The sequence below is a fragment of the Euprymna scolopes genome, chromosome 32 (genome assembly GCF_053919585.1).
Source record: "Euprymna scolopes isolate OS-2025 chromosome 32, ASM5391958v1, whole genome shotgun sequence".
NCBI lineage: Eukaryota > Metazoa > Mollusca > Cephalopoda > Sepiida > Sepiolidae > Euprymna > Euprymna scolopes.
This window is the reverse complement of record NC_136513.1, coordinates 74383815-74399308: the sequence shown is the minus strand read 5'-3', so window position 1 is coordinate 74399308 and position 15494 is coordinate 74383815. Positions and strand designations below refer to the sequence as shown.

Sequence of the window (15494 nt, the reverse complement as noted above, 5' to 3'; positions counted from 1 at the left end):
TGACCTGCATGTCCACTGTGACTCTTCCTACAGCAACGGGTCTAGAAAACAGAGCTATTAAACCTGGTATATGGGACAAGGAGAAAGAAGCAACCTTAGAAGTTAGTGTCTTCAATGATATTGGGTTAAGCAGAGCTAAGATGAAAAATAACGAAATACTGATGTCTTATGTACGATATGAAAAGAAACTGGAATCTTAGGAAGATCTCTATCATTTCAGTAATTATAGGAGTGATCGAACTCGTAAACATGAGTTTCAAAAACTACCTCGCAAATATACCCTGTGAATCGAGTACAAGATACAAAATTACACTTAAAGAAATGATTACAATCTTAAAAAGATCTCTTTGGTGGAATATGAGATAGCTTATGAATGTTTGGCATCCTCTAGACTATCCTAGCCTAGCTAGAATAAAATAAAATTAAAAAAAAAAAAAAAAAATGCTGAAGTTGGGCCTGTTTCTCATTCACAAAGTTCAATTGTGATATTTCAAGTTAATTCAGCTTTGTATAAATTTATGCACTACCTATGTATATACGATATCAATCACAAGCTTCACTAATTTGCATATTGGTTTGGGAAAAGTTGATTTTAATAATCAACTATTTGTTTTTAATTCAATGATTGTTTTGATTATAATATAACGAATAGTGATTTGACAATATTGTTTTATTTTCTGGACAAATATTTAACATTTGGTGTTCAAATGTTTCTTAAAGACCCCTACTTTATTTTCAGCAAATTGTGATCTATTTCTAAGTTGGGAGTGAAAAGGCAAATTGATATCTTTTCCTTAATGCTAATAATCCTTCCCCCACACCACATTTACACTTGTCTAGTTACAACTGCTAACAATTTCTCTTCTCTATCTCTGTCTAAAACTACATGTAAATTCCATGAGCAAAGTTTCTTTCCTAGAACTGCCGATCTTCCCAGTTTTCAAGTCTAACATGAATAAGTTTCTAATTATCTAAAGAAAACCAGTGGCCATACATGTGTAATCTTCGATAATTAGAAAACTTTAATATAATTTGTCTTGCATATTTTATTATTTTATTATTTTTTTTTTTTTTTAATTAAAATCCTTTGAGATGAGTAATTTCCATATCTGTTGATTCGGGGCTCGTGCTGTGGTGGATAGAGGCGTTGAGTCTCTACGGTTCCAGGTGAGGGTTATCTGAAGATAGCAGTTTTAATCCTACCCAAAGCAGGCCAGAGGATTAGTTGGTTAAAAATGTAGCGAGACAACTATGGAAGGCAGTAATTATTGAGTTAAGAGACTGCATTCCTATCCCGTCATGGTTAAGCACTTGAAGAAGGCCAGAAGTTTCATAAAAATACACTTTTATTTTACTAATCATTAACTTAAGAGATGCTCAAATTATCCACCATCTATGTTGAATCATAAATCACTTCTGTATGAAATTTTTTTCAAATCTTCTGGGTGTTTAATTCCTTTGACACTTGTTATTGCATCTTTCAAAGCATTAAAGAGTGTGGACGACACTACAGATTTACGGTGTACTGAAGAAAAGAAGTCAGAAGAGGGCGTACCTGGTGATCAGTAGAGCTGTGACAGCAGAATATTCTTTTCATTGTTTTGACTCTCGAGTATATATCCGTTGATATCTTATATGCTTTTATGTAGAGTGATGTGGTTCTTAGTTGAGTAACTGTGTCTAACTGCATCGGATATATACTCAAGAGTCAAAAGAATGAAAAAAATATGCCGTTGTCACAGCTCTAGTGATCAGGATGGCCACTCCATAGGACCCAGTATATGGTGCATGATATCTGGGTATCTTTTATTGTTGAAACATGTTTGTAACTATAAATCTAAAATGTCCATTGAATAAACTGCAATCGGCAAAACAAAATTAACTTTTATTTTTGAATTCTAAAAACATGCAGCTTTTGATGACAGAAATATCGTATTGGTGTAATGAATGCGTAAGAATAGTGTGAAAGGATTACTGAATAAGATTAACAATTTTCTTTCTCGCATCTTGTTGAACACATACGGAGAAAACTCTTCAGTGCGGTCGACTTTCTCGTTGCCTTATTTATATAGATGAGATTTAAGTAAAGTATTTGTTGAATTCTTTGTCCTATAATTAAAACCTACTCCATATCATACCAAAGTGACACACTTTAGACGTGTTGAACTGGCTTCCTTCTGAAGAAAGTTTCGATGTTGCTATGAGTTTTAACACCGAATATCTCTTACTTGATCTCCCTACAAGTTCGAATCAAAACATCGATACCAGTTATGTTTCAACCAGTCGTCACTTCATATGCACTCAAACCCGGTCTTCCTTGTGCGTGGGGTATCTGTATGCATTGAGTTGATGCAGCAGGTGTTACCAACTCAATAACACGCATGGATACCCCGGGTTCAATCATGCATGGAAGACAAAATAAATATTTACTTACCCGTTTTTAGTTTTACAAATTGTATCAAACTTTCCTTTTCAATTACATTTTATTTCCTACTTTCAACAAATAAAACTATAACAATAGATCTTTTCTCTGTGTGTGCATGTTTCTCGTCTATATGTAATTAGCCTGAATCCCCGGGTGTTTGGAGGTGTGTGTTGAGAAAAAAAAAAGGCTCAAACTCATACCGCAAAGAATGTGAAAAAAAAAAAAAAAACTGACATCTCTGCTGTTGCGTCCATCGCTAAACTGAAGTGACGTAGGTTTAAATTAAGGCTAGACAATCGAAAAGAGGGGATGACTTTTGAAAATATCAGCGAAAAAAGCGATCCTTCCCCCCCCCTCTCCCTGTAGAAAAGTACCCTGTTGAGGGTAAAGAAATGAGTGTTTTGGGCCAATTTTACAATATTTGTCGTCCGAAGGGTCAAGCTTCAAAATGATACCGATCTCGTGAATATCTGTTGCCTCTGTCGAAAGTTTTAGGCATATATACATACATACATTTTAAACAGACAGGTGAGATTTATGTTATAGACTAATGTGGGTGCCCGGTGTTGCCCGGGTGTTTGGAGGTATAAAAGAAAAAAAAAGTTTTGATACGCAAGTAGGCTTGAATCCGAAGCCTTGAGGTGAAGGCAAAAAGAAAGTGATAGCCTGATAACTTACCGCGACGTTACGAGGGTAGCGGAAGTGATAAGGGTTGAAATTTAACGATTAAAAAAGTTAGCTGAATGAGTTCACACAGCTGCGTAAATTTAATGAGGTCAAGCATCGCGCCATAAGGGAATGAAATCCCACACTTAACTTTGGCTGCAAGCCAGTTTATGTGTATTTGTTGGAAAAGAAAACGTGACCCGTTACTGCTGCGCTAAGGCAGCAGAGCAAGTGAGAATGGTTGAAAATAAACGCTTTTAAAACGCAGGTGGTTAAACGAACGTCTGGGTTTCTAGGTCAAACATCACACCATAGAGAAATTAAATCATGCGGAGCCAGTTAAGCTTTTTTTTTTTTTTTTTTTTTTTTTTTACATAGGCATCACCATATTATCAAGGCCCAGAGGCCACTCAAGGATAAGGGTTAAAGGGTGTACAGTAGAAATTGGACAATATAGTAATCATTAGTAATGAAAATTTGGTAAATTTGATAACTTATATGGAACGGCTCATCAAGAACTTATTTACTTTAGACTTGAACACCATATTGTAGTCAGCCTTTACGCTTTCTGCGTATTTGATGTTTGGAAAAACCATATCCCCATAAAAAGAGGAGCGTCCAAGTGAATAGCAATTGTCTGATATGACAGGGTTTCCTCCACATTGATCAAAGCTCATTGCTTTCTGGACATCCCTGGCGGGAAAGCCAAAGAATTGACTTCTTTTCAATTAGTTTCACTTTATTTATACTAAAACCCCAACAAACATGCAGGACCATGGGATAGTGTGAATTTTATAAAATAAAAGTCGCTCAAATAAAAGATAGACGACCTCCTTTCATTAATCGGAGATATTATAATCTAGGGAGTATAAGACATGGTATCCCCCCCCCCCGATCCCCAAAAAAAGCCTTTGCCGGACATGCAAAAAAAAAAATGCACACAAACACACACACATTTTCGCTTTTATATAATAGATGTTGATAAATGCAATTTTCTTTTTAGTAATTAAAAGGAAAACTAAAATATTTTTTTAATTTTCTCTAAGCCCTATACCTGGCCAACACCCAGATACACTACTGTATAAGTTTTTAGACTCCTATTTAAGACTCGTTGAATCATGTCCTTATGAAAATCTCTCAAGCTTGATTCAAGAATATTTTCAAAAGTTAGCAAAATAATATCCTAATAGATATACCTATCTAACATTATTTGCGAGTTTTTACATTTTTGTAATATTAATAGGATTTTGAAAGTTAAATTATTAAAGTATTGTCTGGTCATTAAATTATTAATTGAACCAATTGTTATAAAATTTGTTTTTAATCAATTTGTAAAACTATTAGATCTAGAGTTTCAGAAACTCTTAATCATTCAATTAATGGAGGATTTTCCAAACCAGGCATTACTTTTTTAATAAAATGCTTTCAGATTCCTTGGAAATTTTGAAGAGTCAGGCGAAATAATTCTTTTTTTCTTTTTTATTTTAATATTAAAATTTGATTTATTTTACAAAAAAAAAAAATGAATTCTCTAATTTGCAAATTTATTTTTCATAGAATTAGAAAAATTGTTTTACACTCTTGCATTTTATATTTAAATATTTGATTAATAGTAATAAAAAAAATCAGGTAAATTGCATAGACGCAAGAAACACAAGTGATAAATTTTGTTAAGAGTTGCAATGATTATGTGCATTATCATAAAATATCCATTTTAATGTATATTTTATGAAAAGTTATGTGTATTGGAAAGTTTGCAATGATTTATTCATGATGACTGAAACTTTAACATCGTGAATACTGAGGTAATCTGTGAAAAACTTTTTTTTTTAAAGATTATTGAAGATGTTTAATCTTTGCTCTCCTAATAGGAAGTTTATAAATCCCATATGTACTTGTAAACTATTGGTACAACCTCTATAACATGCCCTAACTGGTGCGATAATTTTTAAATGAAAGGGACCGTGTTTATGGGACGATACAGAAATGCAGTGATTGAAGATAGGAAAAAAAAATAAAATTATAAATTCTTCAATTGGGGAGAAAATATAGTGAATTGTAGATTAAGAACAAAAAAATGAAAAGATTATGAATGCAAGGATTTGTTTTGTTTTGTCTTGCAAAGTTTAAAAGTTGTCTTAAAACATTTTACATGCTAGTACGCATTGCATAACTTTAAGAAATTGATTTCCAAACACTTATTTCTGGCCAGGTCTTTTTTTTATCCCTCTTTTTCTAAGGTTCAGAAACTCTTTTTTTTATCACTTTTCTGTTTTTCTTGGTCTTTTCCTGTGTATGGAACCTGCCACCTCAACTCTCATCCATTCTTTCAATGTGGCCATACTATTAAAGTCTCCTGTTTTGTACACCTCTCTCTATACTGTCCAGATTTAATCTTCCTCTGTGTTCATTGAATCTAAGCTTGTCTTTAACACTCGTATTACACATTGTATTGTATCATTCTCATATCATTTCTCTCCATACACGTTCTCCACCTCTACTGGTCAGGTTTCATTTCTATAGATCATCAAATGACATGTACATAGAATTTATTGCATTCCTGAACGAATGCTGATCGCAAATGATAGTCTACTGCAGTAGCTGACATGAGTATTAATCAATCACGGTTCCAGTGGTGAATCCCATAAAAGTGAGAGGGTCAGACGGAGTTCTGTATCCTGTTTGGCCATTCTGAGCTAGATTTTCAGCTGATCTATGCATTGTTATGTCCAACCCTGAGTGAGTGCTAGTTGGAGGTCAATGTAACCAGAGATCCAAGAATGTGTAAGTGAAGAACGATAAATGGCACATGGAAATTTCGTTTATAATAAAGAAGTTGATTTGTGATGGCACTAGACTGGATCAAGCGTTCCAGAAACTTTTAAAACTATTTTTAGTAACGCTTGGTGTTACCAGAAGGATTTTTTTTTTTTTTTTTTTTTTTTTTACCAAATATCTGTGACTACCGGCGCCAATGCACAAGATAAAACATTGCATAGTGGAAAATTCAGATGAAAACTCAACTGTCAGGTGACTGCCATGGAGATCTACACCCGCAAATAATTGGGTTTTTTTTTTTTTTGTATTGAATTGCTCAATACTTGTATTAAAATGAAAACCTCTTTTCTCATGTTTGCAGGTAACAGATTCGAAAGGACATATTTTATATTCAAAACAAGATGCAAAAAAAGGCAAATTTGCTTTCACCACAGATGAATATGATGTATTTGAAGTTTGCTTTGATAACAAACTTGTCGCGGGTAAGTATTGACGAAATAAACATCTATTTGGTTCCCTTTTTGATGAGCCTACATCCTTTTAAATTCTGTTTTCGTAAATATTCTGAAGACATTTTCTTTAAACAGACATCACAAACCAACCTAGTTCAAAGGATGGAAATGAGTAAATATAATAAAATTCCTTTCAACTTCCTATTCTAGTAGCTTCTTTCCAAAAACTACAGGCTTGTGGAACTTTTTTTTTTTTTTTCTGCAACTTAGTCTTGGTATTTCAAGTTAATAGGCATCTGTTTCCAACAATCCTGTTAAGACTGAAGGTGCCTGTTTTCTTAAGACAGAAGCAATCCCATGTTGCAATACTCAATCCGTTCAGGTTGTGTCTGTGACAACCATTTTAGTGTTTTCTTAGATAAATGAAACCGGATTCCCTTCTCTGTATCTTAACATTCATGGCTATCTGAGATGGAAAATTTCAAAATGTCTGTCTTAAAATAGAAATATCATTCTTATTCTTTTTGTTTTTCAGGTGGTCATGGTGCTGACCGTGAAGTGACCCTCATTATGAAACATGGTGTTGAAGCTATGAGTTATGAAGATGTAAGTATTAGTTTTTCGTATAAAAAAATTGAAAGCCACAATACTTTGTCAGATGCATATTTCAAACTGAAGACGTCCTAGATAAAATGTAACATTTAGTCTAAATAAAAAATAAAACTAATATTACTAAAATACAAAAGTTATTTTGTTTTCATCATTCTCATCATTACCTGAATCTTTGATTGTGCAGTATAGTTGACACGAAAAAAGGGGGGTGAAAAAATCCTAACATTCAACAAATAGTAGCAATCAAAGTTACTTTTCTACCGACTTATTTTTTGTGTTCTAATGTCTTTGAAAACTTTATTTCAGTAAAAGTTTGTTCAGATTGTTTTACATTGGATTCAGAATCAGAAATGGCTGACTTCATTTCTACAAGCATCTCAAAATTTTTATTTTTCATTTTCTCCTTTCAATTAGGTAGTAAAGTAAATTATATTGTACTTGGAATAGTTGATGGTATGTATAATATATATATATATATATATATAATGTATTTTTACATCCAAAAAGACAAAAAAAAAATCCAGAGATATTTGCCAAAATAGTCAGACATTTTTATTTTTTAGTCTAATAATTTTAATTGGAAAAAAAAAAACTTTCAAAGATTTAAAAGCACAAATTTGGTTGGTAGGTAGAAAACTCATTTTAATTGCCTTTGGGAACTTGTTTGAATTTTTTTCCTTTTAAATGTACTGTATACAATTGATATGTCTTCCTTTGCTAAAGCAAGAGGTCTTTAAATGTTCTATAAGAATAAGTGATTAAAATCTGCATTTGCAGCAATCATTTTTTTTTTTTTTTTTTTTTTTTACATTTATGTTAGAAGTATATTCGTTATTTTTCATTTTTGAATTTAGAATATTTTTCTGTGTGAATGCTCTGATATATTTATGTGTATGAATTTGTCCTCAATTTTGTCAATTCTGCTTTGAAACAGCTTTTTTTTTTATCACCATCATTTATTGACCTGTGATATTATTCTTAAATTAACTTAGAATGAGTACATTTAATAGTTGAATATGGTTAAATTTGTTCATTTTTGCATTAAATACTAATCTTTATTAATCCTTAACTGTGCATCAAATGAATACTATAATACTTAATTTGCTGTACCTTTATAACAAAGGTTCTTACAAAAATTTCAGCTATATCTGTAGTTTCTACGAAAAAGTGATGGTTGAAATTGGGTAGAAATTAGCTGTTAATTTCTACCCAATTTAAACCATTGTTACTAATCCTTATGTTTCACTGTCTTAATGACAACTTAATTAACCCTTATCCTTGAGTGACCTTTTGGTCTTGATAAGTGGTAGCTCATAAAAAAAATGAAGCCTAATAGAAATACAATATCCACATGTAAAACAAATGTTAAATAAACATGGTGGTATACACCTGCATGTTATACATTTTTTTTTTTTTTTTTCAAATATAGTAAAAGAAACCTGGATGCCTTTTTGTCAAACGATTAAATAATTTGATTCAAAAACTTTTCTATTGATTTTATTAAAAAGTTGAAGTTTTAAAATGTACAAATTGCTTAACTTCATTTGAGTAAGAACACTTTTTTTTTTTATTTTCTTAGTTGGCAAAAGCTGAAAAATTAAAACCTTTAGAAGTGGAACTCCGGCGCCTAGAAGATTTGTCCAAATCAATTGTTGATGATTTTGCTTACATGAGAGCAAGAGAAGAAGAAATGAGAGATACAAATGGTCAGTTGACTTTTTTTTTTTTTTCTAGCAAACCTCATACCTGATCCTACTTTTGTGTCAAAATCTCATTAAATTTGAACTAAATTTTTATAAAATTATAAGTTTTTTAATATAATCTTTTCTATTTATATAATGCTTAAATCTAATTTGGTTTAATTTTTATTACATAGGAATTTGATAAAAAAAATGTTAAAATCCACTTTAAATAACTTTCTATTTGATAGTTCAAAGGTTTCTAAATTCCTTTCACATTTCAAAGAGTTGTAAAGTAATTCACTTTTTTGTTCAGAAAAAAAAAACAAAATGCATTTTGATGGATTTAATTTGATAATTGAATTCTTATTAAATGAGATTTTAAGAAAATTGTTTTGGTATTCTCCTTTTGATTTATTTTGATGAATATCTAATTCATTTGTTGAATGTAGTTTTTAATTACATATATAAGAAAATTGGATATAGACCAAGAAGAGGTCAAGACGAGTAATGTTGAAAATTCAGTTTTATTTATTTATTTTTATTTTTTTGTGCATATGCAGCAGACATTGCATTTGTGGAGAATCACAAAATTTGGTTCAACAGAATTCCCTCTATATTGAAAATATAAAAAAATCTGTAATGAAAATATCACATTGCAAAAATCCAGATAAATTGATCAACTAGTCTTATTTTTAAATAAGAAAATCAATGTTTATGAGTATCTGAAAAATCGCTCTCCTGTCTGCCATTTTGAAAACCCTCTTAAAAAAACAAAGGGAGATAACTAAATTCATACTTTTGAAATTTGTCCTAATAGCTACGAATTCCTATTAATCGCTTAAAAATTATTTTCTTTATAAAAATAAAACTACTTGATAAAGTTACGTGATTTTTGAAATATGATTTTGTTTCTCACAGATACATGCATCATATAGATTTCAAATTTTTTAAAGAATTCTGGATAGAACTCAATTTTTCCATTGTTTCTTAACATTGTGTCTGCATCTACAAACTGCTTAAAATGAGTGTGCTTTTATTTAATCATTATGATTAAATACTAATACATGTTGAATGTGAAATGTTATCTCCATGGGAAGGATATCTCTTTGAGATTGTCTGAACAACTACTTGTGTTCTTCCTCCTCTTATGGATAGATGGCTTGAAGTCAGCAACCCAGTGTCAGATTGTTACAAATGTGAAACAAAAATTAAACCAATGCTATTAATTGATAAATCCGGATATAAATATGCGAGTCACAACATACATAAACAGATACGAAAAGAATTTAAGTGACGAAATAAGCAAACTGAGAGAAACTTTTTTGATACATGACTGATCAGATATCAATAATACATCCTCCATGGTTTTGCGTTAGCTTACACTAATCTGACAAAAAAGTTAAACTTAAAAAGATTTGTAATGAGTGATTATCTAGAGGATTTTTTAGTGAAGTGAAAGGACTTAGTGGATAGAGAGTGAAAATGTTTGCTACCTTATGTATGGGAATATATATTTGTGAGAGACGTTTTGTTTGGAATAAATGTAATAATTTTTAAACAGGGGATGAAATTCATATTAAGATTCTTCAGACGACTGTTCTCACCTTGAAGTGTAATTTTCACATTTCGGTCAATATACCCTTCAATCTTTGAGTGTCTTGTCAAATTTCGGGAATCTTTCTGTCGAACTCAAAAAAAAATATCAAAACGTGGATTCCATGAACAAAGCTTCTTTCTTAGAACTGCACGCCTGTGGACCTCTGTTCCGTCTGCCTGCTTCCCAACGGACTACAACTTGGATGTCTTCAAGTCCAACGTTAACAAATCCCTAATGAACCGCCCCCCCTAAGTAAACACTTCATCAAATCTCCACATTAACATAATGCACTTGCAATAACCCTTATCCCTGAGTGGCTTCCGGGCCTTGATAAGTGGTGATCACTGTGTAAAAAATAATAAATAAATAAAAACTCTGAGAAATCTGTACAGAATTTCGAAGAGAACCCTTTATTGCATAAGTTCAACAAGATACACCGGAAGAAGGCCAGAGTTTACATTGACTGAAACCTTGAAAATAACATTCAAGATGAAACCAGTTTTCCGTAGCATCCAAATATGAATAAGCAAGCCTCATCTAAAAAATGTAGAAATATAATATGGGAATGAAATGTACACATGATTTTTTTGAAATATGTTTTAGAAAATGCTGGAAATGTTGTGGAAGTGAAGCCTGCTTCCCAGTTGAATACAAAATGGTAGTGTTCAAATCAAATGTAAACAAGTTCTTGTTTAGTCATCCCCATAATCAAATTCTACCCAATTTACACCATTAACAATTACTACACTACCATGCATTGACCCTTATCCTCGAGTCGCCTTCGGGCCTTGATAAATGGTGACTCCCAAGTAAAAAAAATGCATAGAATTTGTGTTCGGTTATTTTCCTATTGAAACTGTAGAGGTAGTGGTGGATGGGCGGAAGTCAAGATCATTCTATTAATATAGATGACCTAGTTTCAGCAATTTTTATCGTTTTATACACTGAGATTCTGTTTAACGATATTTCTTTTTTTTTTTTTTTTTTTTTTTTTTTTTTTTTTTTTTTTTTACTTTCAGAGTCGACCCATTCGCGAGTTATGTATTTCAGCATCTTCTCCATGTGCTGTCTGCTTGGATTGGCTACGTGGCAAGTCCTCTACTTGCGTAGATATTTCAAGTCCAAAAAACTCATTGAGTAACTTTCATCTCCCCTCCTTCCTTTTTTTTAATTTTTTTTAATTTTTTTTTTTAAGAGCTGACTAAATCCTTTTCATACCCCCTCTCCTTTCCCCTCCCTTCCCTATCATTTTTTCATCTCTCCCTCTCTCCTGTTTGCACACAACATATGAACTGTTTCAGAAGTCAAAGAAGTCACACACCACATTAAAATAAAATGTTAAAAGTAACTTTCTTTCCTTTTCTTTTCTTTTCTGACGTGTGATTAATGGCAAAACTCTTATGCACTTGTATAAGTTTATCTAATTGGTCAGTGCCAGACAAAAATTGTCATTAAAAGAACAAACTCGTAATGTTAAGTTTTCACAATGTGCCCTCTCTACATCTTAATTAAATTTCATCTACCAAGTGATATAGAAACTCTAATCCACATATTAATTTCCAATCCAAACCAACAAGTTAAATTCTATTTTGGCATACAAGAATTCTAATTCGTAAACATTTGAGCTTAGTTTTAAGTTTCAAAGCCAGATAATCTTTTCTTGTTTAATCGTCTTGGTTTCCAAATGCTTTGTCCTTTGGAAGTTCTGTCTTAAACTGAAGCATACCTGATAGATATAACGGACTCTGAAATCTATGCAAATATACATGAATACCATTAGGAAAAGTGATGACTCTTCAAGCCTTGCTTCAGCCATTGATGAATTTTTTTTTTTTTTTTTTCATTCCATTTTCACCCCCAAACAAGGCACATTGTCACTTTGATGTAAGGGGCTACTATCAGGGACATAAGTTGCAGGGACACTATGAAGGGAGTTGGGCAGCGAGATGTCTGTTCATATTACACTTGAACTTCTGCATGTTGGTACAGTTGGGAAAATAGGAACCCAGAAGGGAGTTCCAGAGTCTAGCAGTTCTGGGGAAGAAACTATTAGAGTAGAAGGCCTTATTGCATCTAGGGATCTCTACTGTGTAGGAGTGAGATTTTGCTGATTGTCGAGTTTGTCCGGGGTATTTACGTTGAGGAAGGGGTGGGTACAAGGACTTGTAGTTTATCAGAGCATCCACTATTAAAATACTTATAGAACAAGTAGAGGCATGCATCATTACATTGATGGAACAGAGGTTGAAGCTTGTATGACAGTTCAGGACCTATCAGATTGGCAACTCTTTTTTGAACCCTGTCCAGGAGCGAGAGACTAGTAGCGGCTGTACCGGCCCAAATGTGACAGCAGTACTCCATACATGGGCGAATGGTGGCTTTGTAGAAGTACAGGATACTTTCAGGCATAAGTAACTTTCTAGCATGATAGCAAGAACTTTGCTTCCTTACAGCGACCCTGGCAATGCTCATAATGTATCCGTTCCAACTCCTGTTCCCTGTGAACGTTAAGCCAAGGAGTTTGAAAGAAATACTTTCAGGTAATGTATCTTAGCCATAGCTATTGGTGGTTAAGATTTCTTATAATTATTAAAGGAAACAAGCTTAGTCTTGGCAGCATTGAATGTAACCATCCAATTTTGTCTCCATTCCACTAGAGATTGAAGGTCTTCCACATGTGTTTCTGCCATTTCCTTAGATATATGTTCATTTGTTTTTCCCCTCATGGCTGTTATAGAGCATGGTGTCATCAGCAAATATACCCATCTCATAGACAATTTTATCAGGCAGGTCATTTATAAATATTAGGAATAATAAAGGTCCAAGGAGGTAACCCTTAGGTCCACCTGCATTTATATCATATTGTTTAGATGTATGACCGTCAAAGACAACCTGGATTCTTCTCTAATTTAACAGTTTCTATTTACAATGCCTCCCCACGGGACAGTTAGACACCAGGGTCGTTTTTTAATGTTGAGAAAAGGAACAAAAAATTAAAATTGTCTCAGTCGTGAAGGATTTCTCCTCCATTAACAGAGAACAAGAAGTTGAAGTGTAGCATCTGAAGAACAGATCTTGTGTTCAATTTAGCATATATAATCATATGCAATGTGTGTTGGATCTATGCATAAAATAATCCTCAAAGGGACTTGATATGCTGTCAGACAAACTAAAATCTTAAGCTGAAGAGATTAAAAAAAAAAAAAATGTCTAAGGCAATTTTTTGTGTTTCCAGCTCTTTTTGTGGAAAATGAGGCAAATCTCCTTTTCTCAACTGCTAAAAATATTTTTTTTTTAATCCTTAAGTTCATTAGTTTGTCTTGGAGGAAAACGCATTATAGAATTCAAGAAGCATAATTTTATATTTGATATCAATGATACATTTTAGATTTATGCACATAATTTTTATAATTCAGTTTCTAACATACCAGGTTTCATGCACTAAAAGACAATTGTCTGGTGTTATTTCTGTTGTGATTTAATTCTTAGTTCTAAATCACAATAGAAACATCATTTGATAATTGTATTTCGTGAATATGAAACCTCGTATAATGTTGAATCTGTGGGAGAACTTGTAACTAGAGCTAGGACAACAGCATATTCTTTTCATTGTTTTGACTCAAGCGTGTATCCGTTGATATCTTATATGCTTTTATATAGTGATGTGGTTCTCGGTTGATTAACTGTCTAACTCTGTTGGATATATACTAGAGAGTCAAAACAATAAGAATATTCTGTTATTATAGCCCTAGTCATAACTTGAATTTTATCAGTTATAAATTGAAAAAGTTTATAACATTTTGAGCATTATATAATAGAAGGTTTAATTCAATACATTTTTATTGTTTTTTTTTAAAAGTGATTTTTCTATTAAAATATGAGAGAAATGTGTGTTTATGTTTCTCGTACAACAGACAAAATGCTTGTAAGTTGCAATGTGGAAGCATCGGACATGTTTTGCCAACAAAAACTCATCAGAATGATGTATTTTTTATTTTTTTTCTAATGAAAACATTTTCTTTGGGAAAACATGAGGTGAAAATATTAGACTTCTAAATGTTGTTGCAAGAGGATATTTTATAAGTTTCATTTTTTTTTTTTTCTATCTCTCTTTCATATTTCATCTACAGACTGTTTTGCAGCTTTTCAGTATGACTAGACAAACAAGTGCTTTAAGCCAGGATCAAAACTTGACCAACAAGTTGACAGTTGTATGATTAAAAATCACCAACTGTCAGGCACAAGGTTTTATGAAGCAAAATCTACCATACTTATCAACTTATACTGAAGAGTGCTCCACACCTGCATACATATGAGGATAAAATATGCAATATATAATAAAATGCCTTAGAGACAGGATATATGAAAAAACAAATACAGAAAGAAATCATCAAACAAGAGATTTATCAGTTTCGTTTAGGTAAACTAACATCTTCAGAAAAAAAGGTGTTTATCTGAATGAAACTCGTAAATCTGTTTTTGTTTGTTTTTTTGGGTTTTTTTTTCCCCCCATATTTGTTTTTCCTTTTTATATATTTACAAACAATTGCTAAATCCAGATTGTGATAGATTCCCACAAGATCTTTAACTCACACACACACACACACACACACACACACACACACGTGCACGCACTCGCCTCTTAATTAAAGATGACTATTCTAAGCCCTCCCCTCCAAATAATTTTCATACTTTATCAGGAACATGCAATTAGATTCTCTAACAACTACCATAGGTCTTTTAAGCTTTTCTTAATATATCAAAATACCAAAGTGAACAAACTGCAAATATAAGACATCAATATTTTTTAAGAGTAGTTTTACTCTTCAGTTTCTATCAATTAAGGGAAACTTATTAACTTATATTTGTCGTTTGTCCACTTTTCAGTTTTATTTTTTCTGTACATTGTCAGATTTCATCCTCATGTCAATGCGAGTTTGCGTGGTTAGACAGCATTGGTTCAATTTAATATCGGTTGTATAAACTTTAAGAAACTATCTGGAGTTATTTTGGAGGAAAAGGAATTCACATCTCCCCACCCCATCTCTCTTTCTCTCATAGATACATAGTTAACAGCAAATTTCTGATTTTAAAATGACTGCAGTACAAAATTTGTAACCTCCTCCCCCATCAAAAAAAGAAAAAATTAACAAATATTAAAAAAAATTCTAGCAATATAACTTTCAGGAAAAACAAAAGGAAAATGGTGTGTAAATATTTAATTTCTTATCAACATTGTTTTTTTTTTTTTGTTTTTTTTTGTCTTTGAATTTTTTTGCTGA

At 32.2% G+C, this 15494-nt stretch overlaps 1 protein-coding gene across 1 annotated transcript in view; it reads left to right on the top strand.

The window, feature by feature from the left end:
• LOC145256439 (transmembrane emp24 domain-containing protein 10-like) overlaps positions 1 to 11560 on the top strand; it is a 34599-nt gene extending 23039 nt beyond the window's left edge. Inside the window, exons 2-5 of the mRNA XM_080115344.1 lie at positions 6231 to 6351; positions 6857 to 6927; positions 8513 to 8639; positions 11232 to 11560. Coding sequence (XP_079971470.1) covers positions 6231 to 6351; positions 6857 to 6927; positions 8513 to 8639; positions 11232 to 11353 — 441 coding nt within the window. The 3' untranslated portion in view covers positions 11354 to 11560. The remainder of the gene's footprint in view (positions 1 to 6230; positions 6352 to 6856; positions 6928 to 8512; positions 8640 to 11231) is intronic.
• The last annotated feature ends 3934 nt before the right edge of the window (positions 11561 to 15494 follow it).